General features: G+C 54.6%; 1 protein-coding gene across 1 annotated transcript; it reads right to left on the reverse strand.

Moving 5' to 3' along the window:
- Positions 1 to 124: 124 nt before the first annotated feature.
- On the reverse strand, positions 125 to 18,808 carry LOC110476678 (syntaxin-1B). The gene is made up of 10 exons (XM_077789560.1): positions 18,753 to 18,808; positions 14,267 to 14,341; positions 12,663 to 12,762; positions 11,232 to 11,306; positions 11,023 to 11,096; positions 9,344 to 9,452; positions 8,181 to 8,254; positions 6,925 to 7,062; positions 4,459 to 4,569; positions 125 to 422 (listed from the first exon to the last, which is right to left on the reverse strand). Exons 1-10 carry the CDS (start codon positions 18,780 to 18,782, stop codon positions 342 to 344), a joined length of 867 nt encoding a protein of 288 aa, XP_077645686.1. The 5' UTR covers positions 18,783 to 18,808; the 3' UTR covers positions 125 to 341.
- Between the last annotated feature and the right edge of the window lie 2,906 nt (positions 18,809 to 21,714).

Here is a 21,714-nt window from a genome sequence, read left to right on the forward strand (position 1 = left end):
ACCCACCCAACCCACCCCTTGACCCCTCCCCCCAAGCCCTACTCACCCCTCCCCCCCCACGGCGGGGGCGTGGCAGAGGAGGATGATGGGATGCGGTGAAGGCCGAGGAGGAGGCGGAGCCAACTTAGATTTGCCGGCGCCGGCACCGGGGGCGTGGCCGGCGGCGACGGAACCGCCACGTGCTGGTTCGTCCGTTGGCAATTAATTTATTGGCAATCGACGCGCGTCGTTAATGGGGGGGGCGGGGCCCGGTGGAGGGGGCGGGGCCTGGTTGGGGGAGGGGCGCCGGGGCTGCCACGCCCCCCCCGGGGTGGGGGAGGGGAGGGGGCGGGGGAGGGGCGCTACAGGCCCAAGGTGCCGCCGATGGAGGAGGCCAAGACCACGCCCAGCACCACGCAGCAGATGATGATCATGATCTTCTTCTGCCGGCGCCCGCGCGGCCGCCGCGGCGCCGTCGGCGCGTTCGGGTGGGGTTCGGGTGGGTTTCGGTGGGTTTCGGTGGAGTCGGGTGGGTTATGGGTGGGTTTTGATGGGTTTTGGTGGATTTCAGAAGCGTTTGGGTGGGTTTCGGTGAGTTTTGGTGAATTTCGGTGGATTCGGGTGGGTTTTGATGGGTTTTGGTGGATTTCAGAAGGGTTTGGGTGGGTTTCGGTGAATTTTGGTGAATTTCGGTGGATTCGGGTGGGTTTTGATGGATTTTGGTGGATTTCAGAAGGGTTTGGGTGGGTTTCGGTGAGTTTTGGTGAATTTCGGTGGATTCGGGTGGGTTTTGATGGGTTTTGGTGGATTTCAGAAGGGTTTGGGTGGGTTTCGGTGAATTTTGGTGAATTTCGGTGGATTCGGTGGGGTTTTGATGGATTTTGGTGGATTTCAGAAGGGTTTGGGTGGGTTTCGGTGAGTTTTGGTGAATTTCAGTGGATTTGGGTGGGTTATGGGTGAGTTTTGGTGGGTTTTGGTGAATTTTGGTGAATTTCGGTTGATTCGGGTGGGTTATGGGTGGGTTTTGGTGGGGTTTGGTGAATTTTGGTGAATTTCGGTGGATTTGGGTGGGTTATGGGTGGGTTTTGGTGAATTTTGGTGAATTTTGGTTGATTCGGGTGGGTTATGGGTGAGTTTTGGTGGGGTTTGATGGATTTTGGTGAATTTCGGGAGGGTTTTGGGTGGGTTTCGTTGGGTTTGGTGAATTTTGATGTGTTTTGGAAAATTTGGGGGGGTTTGGGGTGGGTTTCGATGGATTTTGGTGGCGTATGGGTGGGTTTTGGGGGATTTTGGGGGATTTTGGGGGATTTTGGACAAATTTGGGTGGATTCGGGAGGTTTTGGGTGGGTTTCAGGGGATGTCGGTGAATTTGATGCGTTTTGGTGAATTCAGGGCGGGTTTCGGCGGGATTTGGGTGGAGTTCGGATGATTTGGGGGGATTTTGGTTGGTTGTGGGTGAATTTTGATGGATTTTCGTGGATTTGGGTGAATTTCAATGAATTTGATGAATTTTGGATAAATTTGGATGAATTTTGATGAATGTTGATGAGATTGGATGAATTTTGGGTGAATTTGGGTGAATTTTTATGAATTTTTGGTGAATTTTGATGAATTTGGTGATTTTTGGGTGAATTTTGATAAATTTTGATGAATTTGGATGAATTTTGATGAATGTTGATGGATTTGGATGAATTTTCGATGAATTTTGATGAATTTTGGGTGAATTTTGATGAATTTAGATGAATTTTGATGAATTTGGTGATTTTGGGGTGAATTTTGATGAATGTTGATGAATGTTGATGGATTTCGATGGATTTTGATGGATTTTGATGAATTTGGGTGAATTTTAATGAATTTTGTTGCATTTCGGGAGGTCCCGGCAGCGGGGGAGGGGAGAGAGGAGACAAGAGCAGAACGTCACCGACCCCTCCCCCACCCTGGCCAGGGCCACCTCCCTGGTGGCCACAGGGAGCTCCTGGTGGCCACATTGAGGCCTTGGTGGCCACATCGAGCTCCTGGTGGCCACACTGGGTTCGTGGTGGCCACATCAAATTCATGGTGGCCACATCAAATTCTTGGTGGCCACATCAAATTCTTGGTGGCCACATCAAATTCATGGTGGCCACATCAAGGCCTTGGTGGCCATATTGGGTTCGTGGTGGCCACATCGAGGCCTTGGTGGACATATTGGGTTCATGGTGGCCACATCAAATTCATGGTGGCCACATCAAGGCCTTGGTGGCCACACTGGGTTCGTGGTGGCCACATCAAATTCTTGGTGGCCACATCGAGGCCTTGGTGGCCACATCAAGCTCCTGGTGGCCACATCAAATTCATGGTGGCCAAATCAAGGCCATGGTGGCCACATCGAGGCCTTGGTGGCCACATTGGGTTCATGGTGGCCACATCAAATTCTTGGTGGCCACATCAAATTCTTGGTGGCCACATTGAGGCCTTGGTGGCCACATTGGGTTCGTGGTGGCCACATCAAATTCTTGGTGGCCACATCAAATTCTTGGTGGCCACATCAAATTCTTGGTGGCCACATCAAGGCCTTGGTGGCCATATTGGGTTCGTGGTGGCCACATCAAGGCCTTGGTGGCCACATTGGGTTCGTGGTGGCCACATCAAATTCTTGGTGGCCACATCAAATTCATGGTGGCCACATCGAGGCCTTGGTGGCCATATTAGGTTCGTGGTGGCCACATCAAATTCTTGGTGGCCACATCAAATTCTTGGTGGCCACATTGAGGCCTTGGTGGCCACATTGGGTTCGTGGTGGCCACATCGAGGCCTTGGTGGCCACATCGAGCTCCTGGTGGCCACATCAAATTCATGGTGGCCACATCGAGGCCTTGGTGGCCACATCAAATTCATGGTGGCCACATCAAGGCCTTGGTGGCCATATTAGGTTCGTGGTGGCCACATCAAACTCTTGGTGGCCACATCAAATTCATGGTGGCCACATCAAGGCCTTGGTGGCCACACTGGGTTCGTGGTGGCCACACTGAATTCCAGTTGCCCCCAGTGACCCCTGGTCACCCCTGGTCACTCCCAGTAGCCCCCAGTGACCCCCAGTAGCCCCGGTAGCCCCTGGTAGCCCCGTGGTCACTCCCAGAAGCCGTGGTCACCCCTGGTCACTCCCCGTCACCCCCGGTCACCCCCAGTAGCCTTGTGGTCACTCTTGGTCACCCCTGCTCACTCTCAGTAGCCCCTGGTCACCCCATGGTCACCCCATGGTCACCCCTGGTCACCCTGTGGTCACTCCCGGTCACCCGCAGTAGCCCCTGGTCACCCCTGGACACTCCTGGTCACTCCTGGTCACTCCTTTTAACCCCTGGTCACTCCCAGTAGCCGTGGTCACTCCTGGTCACCCCTGGTCACTCCCAGTGACCCCCGGTCACCCCCAGTCACTCCTGGTCACTCCCAGTGACTCCTGGTCACTCCTGGTCACTCCTGGTCACCCCTGGTCACTCCTGGTCACTCCCCGTCACCCCCGGTCACTCCCAGTAGCCGTGGTCACTCCTGGTCACCCCTGGTCACTCCTGGTCACTCCTGGTCACCCCCAGTCACCCCTGGTCACTCCCCGTCACCCCCGGTCACTCCTGGTCACCCCTGGTCACTCCTGGTCACCCCTGGTCACTCCTGGTCACTCCTGGTCACCCCCAGTCACCCCTGGTCACTCCTGGTCACCCCGTGGTCACTCCTGGTCACTCCTGGTCACCCCTGGTCACCCCTGGTCACTCCCAGTGACCCCTGGTCACTCCTGGTCACCCCTGGTCAATCCTGGTCACCCTTGGTCACCCCTGGTCACTCCTGGTCACCCCTGGTCAATCCTGGTCACCCTTGGTCACCCCCGGTCACCCCGTGGTCACCCCCAGTCACTCCCAGTGACCCCTGGTCACTCCTGGTCACCCTGTGGTCACTCCTGGTCACTCCCAGTAGCCCCTGGTCACTCCCAGTGACCTCCAGTCACTCCTGGTCACTCCCAGTGACTCCTGGACACCCCCGGTCACCCCTGGTCACTCCTGGTCACCCCATGGTCACTCCTGGTCACTCCCAGTGACCCCCAGTCACCCCTGGTCACTCCTGGTCACCCCGTGGTCACTCCTGGTCACCCCGTGGTCACTCCTGGTCACCCCTTTTAACCCCTGGTCACTCCTGGTCACCCCTGGTCACTCCTGGTCACTCCTGGTCACTCCTGGTCACTCCCAGTAGCCCCTGGTCACTCCTGGTCACTCCCAGTGACCCCCAGTCACTCCTGGTCACTCCCAGTGACTCCTGGACACCCCTGGTCACCCCTGGTCACCCCTGGTCACTCCTGGACACCCCTGGTCACTCCTGGTCACCCCTGGTCACTCCTGGTCACTCCCAGTGACTCCTGGTCACCCCCGGTCACCCCCGGTCACCCCGTGGTCACCCCCGGTCACCCGCGGTCACCCCCGGTCACTCCCGGTCACCCGCGGTGGCCGCACTGACCCGCCGGGCCTTGCTCTGGTACTTGACGGCTTTTTTGGTGTCGGACACGGCGCGCTCGACGTAATCCACCGAGTGCTCGACGTTGTACTCGATGCGGTCAATCATCTCCCCCTGCGGCCAGAGAGTGACCACAGCGACCACCGGTCAGCCGGAGTGACCAGCGGTCAGTCAGTGGTCAGCCAGAGTGACCAACAGTCTGCCAGAGTGACCAATGGTCAGTCACAGTGACCAGCGGTCAGTCAGTGGTCAGCCAGAGTGACCAACAGTCTGCCAGAGTGACCAACAGTCTGCCGGAGTGACCAATGGTCAGCCGGAGTGACCACCGGTCAGTCACAGTGACCAGCGGTCAGTCAGTGGTCAGCCAGAGTGACCAACAGTCTGCCAGAGTGACCAACAGTCTGCCGGAGTGACCAATGGTCAGCCGGAGTGACCACCGGTCAGTCACAGTGACCAGCGGTCAGTCAGTGGTCAGCCAGAGTGACCAACAGTCTGCCGGAGTGACCAACAGTCTGCCGGAGTGACCAGCGGTCAGCCGGAGTGACCAATGGTCAGTCACAGTGACCAGCGGTCAGTCACAGCGACCACCGGTCAGCCGGAGTGACCAATGGTCAGTCACAGTGACCACCGGTCAGTCACAGTGACCACTGGTCAGTCACAGCGACCACCGGTCAGCCGGAGTGACCAGCGGTCAGTCAGTGGTCAGCCAGAGTGACCAACAGTCAGCCGGAGTGACCAATGGTCAGTCACAGTGACCAATGGTCAGCCTGAGTGACCACCGGTCAGCCGGAGTGACCAATGGTCAGTCACAGTGACCACCAGTCAGTCACAGTGACCACTGGTCAGTCACAGCGACCACCGGTCAGCCGGAGTGACCTGCGGTCAGTCACAGCGACCACCGGTCAGCCGGAGTGACCAGTGGTCAGTCACAGTGACCAGCGGTCAGCTGGAGTGACCACTGGTCAGTCACAGTGACCAGCGGTCAGTCGGAGTGACCGGCGGTCAGCTGGAGTGACCACTGGTCAGATGGAGTGACCAATGGTCAGTCACAGTGACCAGCGGTCAGTCACAGCGACCACCGGTCAGCCGGAGTGACCAATGGTCAGCACAGTGACCAGCGGTCAGCTGGAGTGACCACTGGTCAGTCACAGCGACCACTGGTCAGCCGGAGTGACCAGCAGTCAGCCGGAGTGACCAATGGTCAGTCACAGTGACCACTGGTCAGTTGGAGTGACCAACGATCATCCAGAGGGACCAACGGTCAGCCTGAGTGACCAATGGTCATCCAGAGTGACCACCGGTCAGCCAGAGTGACCAGCGGTCAGCCGGAGTGACCACCTGTCAGCCAGAGTGACCAACAGTCAGTGATGATGGCCACTGGTCACTCCCAATGACCTCAAACCCTTCCCAATGACCACTGGTCACTCCTGATGACCCCTGGTCACTCAGAGTGACTGGTGGTCACTCGGGGTGACCAGTGGTCACTCAGGATGACCAGTGGTCACTCGGGATGACCGGTGGTCACTCTGGCCAGACCTGGCTCTCCACCAGCATGGCCATGTCCACCAACACGTCACAGATGACCCCTGGTCACTCCCAATGACCTCAAACCCTTCCCGATGACCGGTGGCCACTCCCAATGACCACTGGTCACTCCCGATGACCTCTAACCCCATTCTAGATGACCCCTGGTGGGTTCTTGATGACTCTTGGTGGGTCCAGATGACCTCAAACCCATCCTGATGACCTCAAACCCTTCCCGATGACCGGTGGTCACACCCAATGACCGGTGGTCACTCCCAATGACCGGTGGTCACTCCCAATGACCGGTGGTCACTCCCAATGACCGGTGGTCACTCTGGCCAGACCTGGCTCTCCACCAACATGGCCATGTCCACGAACATGTCATGGATGACGCCTGGTCACTCCTGATGACCCCTGGTCACTCCTGATGACCTCAAACCCATCCCAATGACCTCAAACCCTTCCTGATGACCAGTGGTCACTCCCAATGACCAGTGGTCACTCCCAATGACCGGTGGTCACTCTCGATGACCAGTGGTCACTCTGGCCAGACCTGGCTCTCCACCAACATGGCCATGTCCACCAACATGTCATGGATGACCCCTGGTCACTCCCGATGACCTCAAACCCATCCCAATGACCTCAAACCCTTCCTGATAACCAGTGGTCACTCAGGATGACCCCTGGTCACTCCCAATGACCACTGGTCACTCCCGATGACCTCAAACCCCATTCTAGATGACCCCTGGTGGGTTCTTGATGACTCTTGGTGGGTCCAGATGACCTCAAACCCATCCCGATGACCTCAAACCCTTCCCGATGACCAGTGGTCACTCCCAATGACCAGTGGTCACTCCCGATGACCAGTGGTCACTCCCAATGACCAGTGGTCACTCCCGATGACCAGTGGTCACTCCCGATGACCGGTGGTCACTCTGGCCGGACCTGGCTCTCCACCAGCATGGCCATGTCCACGAACATGTCGTGCAGCTCGCGGATGCTGCTCTCCAGCTTGATGATCTCGTTGTGCCGCGTCTCGATCTCGTTCAGCGCCTGCTTGGTCATCTGCGAGTCCATCTTGATCTGTGGGGACAGCGCCGGTCAGCAGTGGTCACCTGGTCACCAGGGATCTCCAGGTGGTCACCAGGGATCTCCAGGTGGTCACCAGGGATCTCCAGGTGGTCACCACGGATCTCCAGGTGGTCACCATGGACCTCCAGTGGTCACCAGGGACCTCCAGGTGGTCACCAGGCATTTCCAGGTGGTCACCACGGATCTCCAGGTGGTCACCATGGATCTCCAGGTGGTCACCAGAGGTTCCTGGGGGCTCCTGGTGGTCCAGGTGGTCACCAGGGACCTCCACGTGGTCACCACAGATCTCCAGGTGGTCACCAGGGACCTCCAGGTGGTCACCACGGATCTCCAGGTGGTCACCAGGGACCTTCAGGTGGTCACCATGGATCTCCAGGTGGTCACCAGAGATCTCCAGGTGGTCACCAGGGACCTCCAGGTGGTCACCAGGCATTTCCAGGTGGTCACCAGGGATCTCCAGGTGGTCACCAGAGGTTCCTGGGGGCTCCTGGTGGTCCAGGTGGTCACCAGGGATCTCCAGGTGGTCACCAGAGATCTCCAGGTGGTCACCACGGATCTCCAGGTAGTCAACATGGATCTCCAGGTGGTCACCACGGATCTCCAGGTGGTCACCAGGGATCTCCAGGTGGTCACCAAAGGTTCCTGGGGGCACCTGGTGGTCCAGGTGGTCACCAGGCATTTCCAGGTGGTCACCAGAGATCTCCAGGTGGTCACCATGGATCTCCAGGTGGTCACCAGGGATCTCCAGGTGGTCACCACGGATCTCCAGGTGGTCACCAGGGACCTCCAGGTGGTCACCATGGATCTCCAGGTGGTCACCAGAGGTTTCTGGGGGCTCCTGGTGGTCCAGGTGGTCACCAGGGATCTCCAGGTGGTCACCACGGATCTCCAGGTGGTCACCAGAGATCTCCAGGTGGTCACCAGGGACCTTCAGGTGGTCACCAGGCATTTCCAGGTGGTCACCAGGCATTTCCAGGTGGTCACCACGGATCTCCAGGTGGTCACCATGGATCTCCAGGTGGTCAGCAGAGGTTCCTGCCCGTTGGTAGCCCCAGTGGCCGGTTGGTAGCCCTGGTGGCCACCATAGCCCGTTGGTGGCCGTCACTCACGTCGTCGGTGAACACGGCCAGCTTGCCGCTCTCCAGCATCTCCTCCAGCTCCTCGTTGGTCGTGGTGCGGCCGGCTGGGGGGGAGTGACCGATGAGTGACCAATGAGTGACCGCTGAGTGGCCAATGACCCCCAGAGTGACCACTGACCCTCCCACTGACCCCTGAGTGACCACTGACCCCCAGAGTGACCACTGACCCTCCCACTGACCCCAGAGTGACCACTGACCCCCAGAGTGACCACTGACCCTCCCACTGACCCCAGAGTGACCACTGACCCCCAGAGTGACCACTGACCCTCCCACTGACCCCAGAGTGACCACTGACCCCAGAGTGACCACTGACCCCCAGAGTGACCACTGACCCTCCCACTGACCCCAGAGTGACCACTGACCCCCAGAGTGACCACTGACCCTCCCACTGACCCCAGAGTGACCACTGACCCCCAGAGTGACCACTGACCCTCCCACTGACCCCAGAGTGACCACTGACCCCAGAGTGACCACTGACCCCCAGAGTGACCACTGACCCTCCCACTGACCCCCAGAGTGACCACTGACCCCCCAACGACCCCCAGAGTGACCACTGACCCTCCCACTGACCCCAGAGTGACCACTGACCCCCAGAGTGACCACTGACCCTCCCACTGACCCCCAGAGTGACCACTGACCTTCCCACTGACCCCAGAGTGACCACTGACCCTCCCACTGACCCCCAGAGTGACCACTGACCCCCCAACGACCCCCAGAGTGACCACTGAGTGACCACTGACCCCTGATGACCCCAATGACCACTGACCCCCAGAGTGACCACTGACCCCCCTGAGTGACCAATGACCCTCCCACTGACCCCCCAGAGTGACCACTGACCCCCCAACGACCCCCAGAGTGACCACTGACCCTCCCACTGACCCCAGAGTGACCACTGACCCCCAGAGTGACCAATGACCCCCAGAATGACCACTGACCCTCCCACTGACCCCCAGAGTGACCACTGACCCCCCAACGACCCCCAGAGTGACCACTGAGTGACCACTGACCCTCCCACTGACCCCCAGAGTGACCACTGAGTGACCACTGACCCCTGATGACCCCAATGAACCCTGAGTGACCCCTGATGACCCCGATGACCCCCGAGTGACCACAGCAGCGGTCAGTGTCCGCACTGATCTCCAGCTGGCGCTGGATCCGGTCCTTGCAGCGGTCCCGGTACTTGGACTGGGTCGCGTTGTACTCGGTCATCACCTCCACGAACTTCCGGGACAGCGTCGAGTGCTGGGGGGACAGGTGGGACAGGTGAGGTGGGACAGGTGAGGTGGGACAGGTGAGATGGACAGGTGAGACATGGACAGGTGAGATGGACAGGTGAGATGGACAGGTGGGATGGACAGGGGAGATGGACAGGTGAGACATGGACAGGTGACATGGACAGGTGAGACATGGACAGGTGAGATGGACAGGTGAGGTGGGACAGGTGAGACATGGACAGGTGAGACATGGACAGGTGAGACATGGACAGGTGAGACATGGACAGGTGGGATGGACAGGTGAGGTGGGACAGGGGAGATGGACAGGTGAGATGGACAGGGGAGATGGGACAGGTGAGATGGGACAGGTGAGAGATGGACAGGTGACATGGACAGGTGAGATGGACAGGTGAGACATGGACAGGTGAGATGGGACAGGTGAGATGGACAGGTGGGACAGGTGGGACCATACAGCATCAATGCTGATGAAGCTGATGATGAAGTCAATGGCGCTGATGACGATGCCAATGATGAAGTCAATGACAATAAAGTCAACAATGACGATGATGATGATGAGGTCACGATGATGAAGTCCATGACGCCGATGACGTTGATGATGATGAAGCCAATGATGATGATGATGATGACAACGATGAGGTCACCATGATGAAGTCAATGATGATGACGATGACGAAGTCAATGACGATGAAGTCAACAATGACGATGACGAGGTCACGATGATGAAGTCAATGACGTTGATGATGATGAAGTCCATAATGTTGATGATGATGACAAAGTCAATGGTGCTGCTGCTGATGATGATGAAGACACGATGATGAAGTCCATGACGCTGATGACGATGACGAAGTCAATGGCGATGACGATGATGATGATGAAGTCCATGATGATGATGACGATGACGATGACGAAGCCAATGATGATGATGATGATGATGATGAAGTCCATGACGCCGATGACGATGATGAAGTCAATGGTGATGATGATGATGATGATGATGATGATGAAGTCCATGACGCCGATGACGATGACGATGATGATGAGGTCATGATGATGAAGTCCATGACGCCGATGACGATGACGATGACGAAGTCAATGACGACGACGATGATGATGATGATGAGGTCACGATGATGAAGTCCATGACGCCGATGACAATGATGAAGTCAACTATCATGATGATGATGATGATGATGATGATGATGATGAGGTCACGATGATGAAGTCAATGATGATGATGACGATGATGAAGTCAATGACGCCGATGACGATGATGAAGTCAATGACGATGATGATGATGATGATGATGATGATGAGGTCACGATGATGAAGTCCATGATGCCGATGACGATGATGAAGTCCATGACGCTGATGACGATGATGAAGTCAATGACGATGACGATGATGATGATGACGATGATGAAGTCCATGACGCCGATGACGATGATGAAGTCAATGATGACGATGATGATGACGAGGTCACGATGATGAAGTCCATGACGATGACGATGACGATGATGACGATGACGATGACGAAGCCAACAGCGCCGACCCGGCGCCGCCGAGGCCGAAGGCCGCACCTGCGTCTTGCGGATGCGCAGGTCGGCCGAGGAGCGGTTCAGGCCCTCCTCCTGCTCGATGCTCTGCTCGATGGCTGCGGCCGGACACGGCGGTCACTCAGCGGTCACTCAGCGGTCACTCAGTGCCGTGGTCACTCAGTGGTCACTCAGTGGTCACTCAGTGGTCACTCAGTGGTCACTCAGTGGTCACTCGGGGGGGCAGCGGTCACCTTTCAATTTGGAGCGCACTTTGTTCGCCGTCTTCTTGATGTCGGCCGTGAGGTCCTCGAGCTCCTGCTTGGTCCCTGCAGTGACCGGGAGTGACCACGAGTGACCACCAGTGACCACCAGTGACCAGGAGTGATAGTCAGTGACCAGGAGTGACCAGGAGTGACCATGAGTGATGGTGAGTGACCATGAATGACCACCAGTGATCATGAGTGATAGTCAGTGACCACCAGTGACCATGAGTGACCACCAGTGACCAGGAGTGACCATGAGTGATGGTGAGTGACCATGAGTGACCAGGAGTGACCACCAGTGACCATGAGTGAACATGAGTGATGGTAAGTGACCACCAGTGACCAAGAATGACCACAAGTGACCAGGAGTGGCCACCAGTGACCAGGAGTGATGGTGAGTGACCACGAGTGACCATGAGTGACCACCAGTGACCATGAGTGACCACGAGTGACCACCAGTGAGCACCAGTGACCACAAGTGACCATGAATGACCAGGGGTGATGGTGAATGACCATGAGTGACCATGAGTGACCACCAGTGACCAGGAGTGGCCACCAGTGACCACCAGTGACCATGAATGACCAGGGGTGATGGTGAGTGACCATGAGTGACCACCAGTGACCACAAGTGACCACCAGTGACCATGAGTGATGGTGAGTGACCATGAGTGACCACGAGTGACCGGTAAGTGACCTCTGCCCCCATTAATGGCTCCATTAATGACCCAATGGCCCCATTAATGACCCCATTAATTATCTCATTAATTAACTATCTCATTAATTATATTGTTAATTAATTATCTTGTTCATTAATTAACTGGTTAATTATTCTTAACAACCCAATTACCTCGTTAACAACCCCGTTAATGACCCAATGGCCGCATTAATGACCTTGTGAATGATCTCGTTAGTGATCTCATTAATTAATTAATTGGTTAATTACTCTCGTCGGGGTTGGGGGCCGCCAGGATCGCGCTGTGCTGCTGCTGATTAACGACCCAATTACCTCGTTAACAACCCCGTTAATGACCCGATGGCCGCATTAATGACCTTGTGAATGATCTCGTTAGTGATCTCATTAATTAATTAATTGGTTAATTACTCTCGTCGGGGTTGGGGGCCGCCAGGATCGCGCTGTGCTGCTGCTGATTAACGACCCAATTACCTCGTTAACAACCCCGTTAATGACCCGATGGCTGCCTTAATGACCCGTTAATGATCTCGTTAGTGATCTCATTAATTAATTAATTGGTTAATTACTCTCGTCGGGGTTGGGGGCCGCCAGGATCGCGCTGTGCTGCTGCTGATTAACGACCCAATTACCTCGTTAACGACCCCGTTAATGACCCGATGGCCGCATTAATGACCTTGTGAATGATCTCATTAATGATCTCATTAATTAATTAATTGGTTAATTACTCTCGTCGGGGTTGGGGGCCGCCAGGATCGCGCTGTGCTGCTTCTTCACCTGCTCCACGTCCTCCGAGAGTTTCTCAATGCAGCCCCGGATCTCCTCCACCTGCCCGGAATTTTGGGGCATTTTGGGGCATTTTGGGGAATTTTGGGAATTTTGGGGATTTTGGGAGAATTTTGGGGAATTTTGGGTGGATTTTGGGTGGATTTTGGGAAATTACGGGGGATTTTAAGGAGATTTTTGGAAATTATGGAAGATCGTGAAGTGTTTTTTGGGGGGTTTTAGGAAACGATGGGGGATTTTGGGTGATTTTGGGGGATTTTGGGGCATTTCGGGGGGTTTTGGGGTATTTTGCGGATTTTGGGGAATTTTGGGGGATTTGGGGGAATTTTGGGGGATTTTGGGGTGGATTTGGGGGATTTTTGGGGGGGGTTTTGGAAATTATTGGGGGTTTTGGAGGATTTTGGGGATTTTTGAGGGATTTGGGGGGATTTTTGGGAGGATTTTGGGGATTTGGGCAATTTTCAGGGATTTTGGGGGGATTTGGGGGATTTTCAAGGATTTTGGAAGGATTTTGGGGATTTTCAGGGATTTTGGGGTTATTTTGAGGGTATTTTTGGGGATTTTGGGAATTTGAGGGATTTTCAGGGATTCTGGGGTATTTTGAGGGGATTTTTGGGGTATTTTGGGGAATTATGGGGGGGATTTTGGGGATTTTCTGGGATTTGAGGGGATTTTAGAGGATTTTGGGGATTTTTGAGGGATTTTGGGGGGATTTTGGGGATTTGGGTGATTTTCAGGGATTTTCGGGGGATTTTTGGGAATTTTGAGGGGATTTTGTTAAATTTTGGGGATTTTCAGGGATTTTGGGGTGATTTTGGGGTATTTTGGGGAATTATGGGGGGATTTTGGGGATTTTCAGGGATTTTGGGGGTCTCGGTCCCATTTTTGCGGTCTCGGTCCCATTTTTGGGGTTTCTGATCCCATTTTTGTGGATTTTTTGGGCTCCCTGGGGGTTTTCGGGTGCCCCAAACCCATTTTTGGGGTTTCTGATCCCGTTTTTGGGGTTTCTGATCCCATTTTTGGGCTTTCTGATCCCATTTTTGGGGTTTCTGATCCCGTTTTTGGGGTTTCTGATCCCATTTTTTTGATTTTTTGGGCTCCTTGGGGGTTTTCGGGTGCCCCAAACCCATTTTTGGAGTTTCTGATCCCATTTTTGGGGTTTCTGATCCCGTTTTTGGGGTTTCCAATCCCATTTTTTTGATTTTTTGGGCTCCTTGGGTGTTTTTGGGTGCTCCAAACCCATTTTTGGGGTTTCTGATCTGGTTTTTGGGGTTTCTGATCCCATTTTTGGGGTTTCCGATCCCATTTTTTTGGATTTTTGGGCTCCCTGGGGGTTTTTGGGTGCCCCAAACCCATTTTTGGGGTTTCTGATCCGGTTTTTGGGGTTTCTGATCCCATTTTTTGGCTTTCTGATCCCATTTTTGGGCTTTCTGATCCCGTTTTTTGGATTTTTCGGGCTCCCTGGGTGTTTTCGGCCGCCCCGAACCCATTTTTGGTGCTCCCGACCCCGTTTTCGGGGGTCCCGGCCCCGTTTTTGGGGTCCCACCTGCTCGAAGAACTCGTCCATGAAGTGGTCCCTGTCCACCGTCACCACCTCCTCCTCATCGTCGCTGTCCTTGGCCTGCGGGGGGCGCTGTCAGTGCCCGGGGGGCGTGGCCTGGCCGAGACCCCGCCCACCACCGAGCCACGCCCCCAAACCACACCCAGGCAAGCCACGCCCCCAACCCCATCCCAAACCAAACCAGTTCGTCCCAGTTTGTCCCAGTTCATCACGGTTTGTTCCCAGTTCCTCCCAGTTTGTCCCAGTTCCTCCCACTTTATCCCAGTCCCTCCCAGTTGGTCCCAGTTTGTTCCAGTTCATCCCAGTTTGTCCCAGTTCATCACGGTTTGTTCCCAGTTCGTCCCAGTTCATCCCAGTTCCCTCCCAGTATGGACCAGTTCCTTCCCAGTCCCTCCCAGTTCATCCCAGTTTGTTCCCAGTTCCTCCCAGTTTGTCCCAGTTTGTTCCCGGTTTGTTCCCAGTTTGTCCCAGTTTGTCCCAGTTCCTCCCACTTTATCCCAGTCCCTCCCAGTTTATCCCAGTTTGTTCCCAGTTTGTCCCAGTTTGTTCCAGTTCATCCTAGTTCCCTCCCAGTTTGTTCCAGTTCCTCCCAGTTCATCCCAGTTTGTCCCAGTTTGTTTCCGGTTTGTTCCCAGTTCCTCCTGGTTCCTCCCAGTTTATCCCAGTTTTTGTTCCCAGTTTGTCCCAGTTTGTTCCAGTTCATCCCAGTTCCATCCCAGTATGGACCAGTTCCCTCCCAGTCCCTCCCAGTTCCTCCCAGTCCCTCCCAGTTCCTCCCAGTTCATCCCAGCTCCTCCCAGTTCATCCCAGTTCCTCCCAGTTCATCCCAGTTCCTCCCAGTTCATCCCAGTTTGTCCCAGTTTGTCCCAGTAACTCCCAGTGACTCCCAGGCTCCAGAGCTCCCCCAAAATCCCCCCAAATCGCCCCAAAAAAACCTCAAAATTCCCCCAAAATCCCCCCCAAAACCTCCCCAAAATTCATCCCAAAATCCCCAAATCTCCCCAAACCCCCCAAAATTCCCCCCAAAAATCCTTCAAACACCCCCCCCCCCAAAATCCACCCCAAACCCCCCAAAATCCCCCAAATTTTCCCAAATCCCCCCAATATTCCCAAATCCCCCCGAATCTCCCCCAAATTTCCCCCAAATTCACCCGGACCTGCCCCAAACCCCCCTCAAAAATCCCCAAATCCCCCAAATTTTCCCAAATCCCCCCAAATCTCCCCCGAATCCCCCCAAATTTTCCCAAATCCCCCCCAATTTTTCCCGAATCCCCCAAATATTCCCAAATCTCCCCGAATCCCCCCCGAATGCCCCAAAATCCCCCAAATTTTCCTAAATCCCCCCAAATCCACACGGAACTGCCCCAAACCCCCCTAAACCCCCTCAAAAATTCCCAAATCCCCCACAAATTTTCCCAAATCCCCCAAATTTTCCTCAGATCCCCCAGAATCTCCCCCGAATCCCCCCAAATTTTCCCAAATCCCCCCAAATTTTCCAAAATATTCCCAAATCCCCCCAAATTCACCTGGAACTGCCCCAAACCCCCCTCAAAAATCCCCAAATCCCCCAAATTTTCCCAAATCCCCCCGAATTCCCCCGAATCCCCCCAAATTTTCCCAAATCCCCCCCAATTTTTCCCGAATCCCCCAAATATTCCCAAATCTCCCCGAATCCCCCCCGAATGCCCCAAAATCCCCCAGATTTTCCTAAATCCCCTAAAAATCCACACGGAACTGCCCCAAACCCCCCTAAACCCCCCTCAAAAATTCCCAAATCCCCCACAAATTTTCCCAAATCCCCCAAATTTTCCTCAGATCCCCCAGAATCTCCCCCGAATCCCCCCAAATTTTCCCAAATCCCCCCAAATTTTCCAAAATATTCCCAAATCCCCCCAAATTCACCCGGAACTGCCCCAAACCCCCATCAAAAATTCCCAAATCCCCCAAATTTTCCCAAATCCCCCCGAATCCCTCAAAATCCCCCAGACCTGCCCCAAACCCCCCTCAAAAATCCCCAAATCCCCCCAAATTCCCCCAAATTTTCCCAAATCCCCCCAAATTCACCCGGAACTGCCCCGAGCCCCCCTCAAAAATGCCCAAATCCCCCCAAATCCCCCTAAATTTTCCCAAATCCCCCCAAATTCACCCGCAACTGCCCCAAACCCCCCTCAAAAATGCCCAAATTTTCCCGAATCCCCCCAAATTCACCCGCAACTGCCCCAAACCCCCCTCAAAAATGCCCAAATTTTCCCGAATCCCCCCAAATTTTCCCAAATCCCCCCAAATCCCCCCGGACCTGCCCCAACCCCTCCTCAAAAATCCCCAAATCCCCCCAAACCCCCCAAATTTTCCCGAATCCCCCCAAATTCACCCGGAACTGCCCCAAACCCCCCTCAAAAATCCCCAAACCCCCCTCAAATTTTCCCAAATCCCCCCAAAATCCCCCCAAATCCTCCCAGAACTGCCCCAAACCCCCCTAACCCCCCGAAAAAAATTCCCAAATCCCCCCCAAATTTTCCCAAATCCCCCCGAATCCCTCAAAATCCCCCATACCTGCCCCAAACCCCCCTCAAAAATCCCCAAATCCCCCCAAATCCCCCCAAATTTTCCCAAATCCCCCCAAATTCACCCGGAACTGCCCCGAGCCCCCCTCAAAAATCCCCAAATCCCCCCCAAATCCCCCCAAATTTTCCCAAATCCCCCCAAATTCACCCGGAACTGCCCCGAGCCCCCCTCAAAAATCCCCAAATCCCCCCAAATCCCCCAAATTTTCCCAAATTCCCCCCAAATTCACCCGGACCTGCCCCAAGCCCCCCTCAAAAATCCCCAAATCCCCCAAATTTTCCCAAATCCCCACGAATTCCCCCGAATCCCCCCAAATTTTCCCAAATCCCCCCCAATTTTTCCCGAATCCCCCAAATATTCCCAAATCTCCCCGAATCCCCCCCGAATGCCCCAAAATCCCCCAAATTTTCCCAAATCTCCCCCAAATCCACCCGGAACTGCCCCAAACCCCCCTCAAAAATTCCCAAATCCCCCAAATTTTCCTCAGATCCCCCAGAATCTCCCCCAAATCCCCCCAAATTTTCCCAAATCCCCCCAAATTTTCCCAAATCCCCCCAAATCCCCCCGGACCTGCCCCGAGCCCCCCTCAAATCCCCCCAAATCTCCCCCAGATTTTCCCAAATCCCCCCAAAATCCCCCAAATTTTCCCAAATCCCCCCAAATCTCCCCGGACCTGCCCCAAACCCCCCTCAAAAATCCCCAAATCCCCCCCAAACCCCCCAAATTTTCCAGAATCCCCCCAAAATCCCCCCGAATTTTCCCAAATCCCCCCAAATCCACCCGGAACTGCCCCGAGCCCCCCTCAAATCCCCCCAAATCTCCCCCAGATTTTCCCAAATCCCCCCAAAATCCCCCAAATTTTCCCAAATCCCCCCCAAATCCACCCGGAACTGCCCCAAACCCCCCTCAAAAATCCCCAAATCCCCCCCAAACCCCCCAAATTTTCCAGAATCCCCCCAAAATCCCCCCGAATCCCCCCAAATTTTCCCAAATCCCCCCAAATCCACCCGGAACTGCCCCAAACCCCCCTCAAAAATCCCCAAATCCCCCCCAAACCCCCCAAATTTTCCCGAATCCCCCCAAATTCACCCGGAACTGCCCCAAACCCCCCTCAAAAATCCCCAAACCCCCCTCAAATTTTCCCAAATCCCCCCAAAATCCCCCCAAATCCTCCCGGAACTGCCCCAAACCCCCCTAACCCCCCCAAAAAATTCCCAAATCCCCCCCAAATTTTCCCAAATCCCCCCGAATCCCTCAAAATCCCCCAGACCTGCCCCAAACCCCCCTCAAAAATCCCCAAATCCCCCCAAATTCCCCCAAATTTTCCCAAATCCCCCCAAATTCACCCGGAACTGCCCCGAGCCCCCCTCAAAAATGCCCAAATCCCCCCAAATCCCCCCAAATTTTCCCAAATTCCCCCCAAATCCACCCGGAACTGCCCCAAACCCCCCTCAAAAATGCCCAAATTTTCCCGAATCCCCCCAAATTTTCCCAAATCCCCCCAAATCCACCCGGACCTGCCCCAACCCCCTCTCAAAAATCCCCAAATCCCCCCAAATTTTCCCAAATTCCCCCGAATCCCCCAAAAATCCCCCAGACCTGCCCCAAACCCCCCTCAAAAATCCCCAAATCCCCCCAAATTTTCCCAAATTCCCCCGAATCCCCCCAAATCCACCCGGACCTGCCCCAAACCCCCCTCAAAAATCCCCAAATCCCCCCAAACCCCCCAAATTTTCCAGAATCCCCCCAAAATCCCCCCGAATCCCCCCGAATTTTCCCAAATCCCCCCGAATCCCCCAAATCCACCCGGAAATGCCCCAAATCCCCCCAAATTTTCCCAAACCCCCCCAAATTCCCCCCAAATCCCCCCAAACCCCCCCAAACCCCTCGCCCCTCCCCCGCTCACGCTGCGCAGCTCCTGGGTCCGGTCCTTCATGGTGGGGGAGGGGCGGGGGGAGAAGGGGGGGGAGGGGCGGCGCGGGGGGTGGGGGAGGGGCGGCTCGGGACCCCCGGCGGGTTTTTGGGGGGGTGGGGAGGGCGGGGGAGGGGCGGGGGGACCCCCCGGATGTGATTTTGGGGTTTTTTTGGGGGGTTTTGGGGGGGGTGGGGGAGGGGCGCGGGGCCGTCCCGGGGCTGCGGCGGCGGCTGCGGCTGCGGAGGGGGGAGGGGCGGGTGGGGGAGGGGTTTGGGGGAGGGGCGGGGTTTGGGGATTGGGGGAGGGGCGGGATGGGGGGCGGGGTTTGGGAATTTGGGGGAGGGGCGGGATTGGGGGGGAGGGATTTGGGGGGAGGGGCTTGGGAATTTCGGGGAGGGGCGGGTGGGGGAGGGGCGGGATTGGGGGAGGGGTTTGGGGGGAGGGGTTTGGGAATTTGGGGGAGGGGCGGGATTGGGGGGAGGGGTTTGGGAATTTGGGGGAGGGGCGGGATTGGGGGGAGGGGTTTGGGGGGAGGGGCGGGATTTGGGGATTGGGGGAGGGGCAATGTTTGGGAATTTGGGGGAGGGGCGGGGTTTGGGAATTTGGGGGAGGGGCGGGGTTTGGGGGGTGGGGGAGGGGATTTTGGGGGTGGGGGCGGGGCGGGGTTTGGGAATTTGGGGGGGGAGGGGGAGGGGTTTGGGAATTTGGGGCGGGGTTTGGGGGTGGGGGAGGGGCGGGATTTGGGAATTTGGGGGAGGGGCGGGGTTTGGGGATTCGGGGGGTGGGGGAGGGGCTGCGCCAAAGGGGGATGCGGAAAAGGGGGCGGGGATTGAAGGGGGGAGGGGTTTGGGGGAAAATTGGGGATTTTGGGGCGTTTCGGGAGATTTTGAGGGATTTTGGCTGAATTTGGGGGGATTTTGGGGGATTTTGGGGGATTTTGGGGAGATTTGGGGGATTTTGGGGAGATTTGGGGGATTTTGGGGGATTTTGGGGAGATTTTGGTGATTTTGGCAGAATTTGGAGGGATTTTGGGGGATTTAGGAGGATTTTGGGGGATTTTGACAGGATTTGGAGGGAATTTGGGGGATTTAGGAGGATTTTGGAGGATTTGGGGGATTTTGGGGGATTTTGAAGGGTTTAAGTTGATTTGGGGGGATCTGGGGAGAAAATTGGAGAAATTGGAGGATTTTGTGGGATTTTGGCAGAATTTAGGAGGATTTGGGGGGAATTTGGGGAGATTTGGGGGATTTGGGGAGAAAATTGGAGAAATTGGAGGATTTTGGGGGATTTTGGGGAGATTTGGGGGGATTTTGAAGGGTTTAGGGAGATTTGGGGAGAAAATTGGGGATTTTGGGGCGTTTTGGGGAGATTTGGGGGATTTTGGCAGAATTTGGAGGGATTTGGGGAAATTTAGGATTTGGGGAGATTTTGGGGGATTTTTGGGGATTCCAGGGGATTATTTAGGAGATTTGGGAAGAAAATTGGGATTTTGGGGCGGTCCCATGGGGGATTTTGGGGTTTTTGGACACTTTGGGGTTTTTTGGGATTTTTTGCGGGAATTTTGGGGTTTTTTTGGGACCATTTTGGAGATTTTCAGGGACATTTTTTGGGCAATTTTAGGGACCATTTTGGGGACATTTTGAGGGGTTTTGGGGCTGTTTGGGGAACTTTTTTCTTTAATTTTGGGGGATTTTGGCACATTTTGGAGACTTTTGGGGCCGTTTTGGGAACTTTTTTTTTGGGAATTTTGGGGAAATTTCGGGAACATTTTTGGGACTTTCGGGACCATTTCTGGGACATTTTTGGGACATTTCGGGAACATTTCTGGGAACATTTCCGAGACATTTTCAAGGCAATTTTGGGGAATTTTTGGGACATTTTGGGGATTTTTGGTGATGTTAGGGGAACTTTTTTTGGTTAATTTTGGGGGAATTTGGGGAAATTTTGGGACATTTCAGGAACATTTTTGGGGAACTTTCTTTTTTAATTTTTGGGGAATTTTTGGGACATTTCAGGAACATTTCCGGGTCATTTCGGGAACATTTCCGGGACATTTTTGGGGAATTTTGGGGACATTTCGGGAACATTTCCGGGACATTTTTGGGGAATTTTGGGAACATTTCTGGGACATTTTGGGGAAATTTCGGGGACATTTTGGGAACATTTCCAGGACATTTTTGGGGGAATTTTGGGAACATTTTGGGAACATTTCCGAGACATTTTTGGGGAATTTTGGGAACATTTCAGGAACATTTCTGGGACACTTTGGGAACATTTCCGGGACATTTTGGGAACATTTCCGGGACATTTTTGGGACATTTCAGGAACGTTTCCGCGACATTTCGGGAACATTTCCGGGATATTTTTGGGGACATTTCAGGAACATTTCCAGGACATTTTTGGGACATTTCAGGAACATTTCCGGGACATTTCGGGAACATTTCCGGGACATTTTTGGGACATTTCAGGAACGTTTCCGGGACATTTTTTGGGCCGATTTCGGGAACATTTCCAGGACATTTTTGGGGACTTTTTGGGAACATTTTTGGGGAATTTTTGGGACATTTCAGGAACATTTTTGGGACATTTCAGGAACGTTTCCAGGACATTTTTGGGGAATTTTGGGGACATTTCAGGAACATTTCCGGGACATTTTTGGGACATTTCGGGAACATTTCTGCGACATTTCGGGAACATTTCCAGGACATTTTTGGGACATTTCGGGGACATTTTTTGGGCCGATTTCGGGAACATTTCCGGGACATTTCTGGGGACATTTCAGGAACATTTCCAGGACATTTTTGGGACATTTCAGGAACGTTTCCGCGACATTTCGGGAACATTTCCGGGATATTTTTGGGACATTTCGGGAACATTTCCAGGACATTTTTGGGACATTTCAGGAACGTTTCCAGGACATTTTTGGGGACTTTTTGGGAACATTTTTGGGGAA

This window comes from Lonchura striata, chromosome 35 (assembly GCF_046129695.1).
Source record: "Lonchura striata isolate bLonStr1 chromosome 35, bLonStr1.mat, whole genome shotgun sequence".
Classification (NCBI taxonomy): domain Eukaryota; kingdom Metazoa; phylum Chordata; class Aves; order Passeriformes; family Estrildidae; genus Lonchura; species Lonchura striata.

Coding starts and splice junctions, on each gene's coding strand:
- LOC110476678 (XM_077789560.1), bottom strand. CDS start 18,782: ATGAAGGACCGGACCCAGGAGCTGCGCAGC. Junction 12,763..14,266: donor TGGACGAGTTCTTCGAGCAG/GTGGGACCCCAA, acceptor AATTCCGGGCAG/GTGGAGGAGATCCGGGGCTG. Junction 8,255..9,343: donor CCAGCGCCAGCTGGAGATCA/GTGCGGACACTG, acceptor ACTCCCCCCCAG/CCGGCCGCACCACGACCAAC.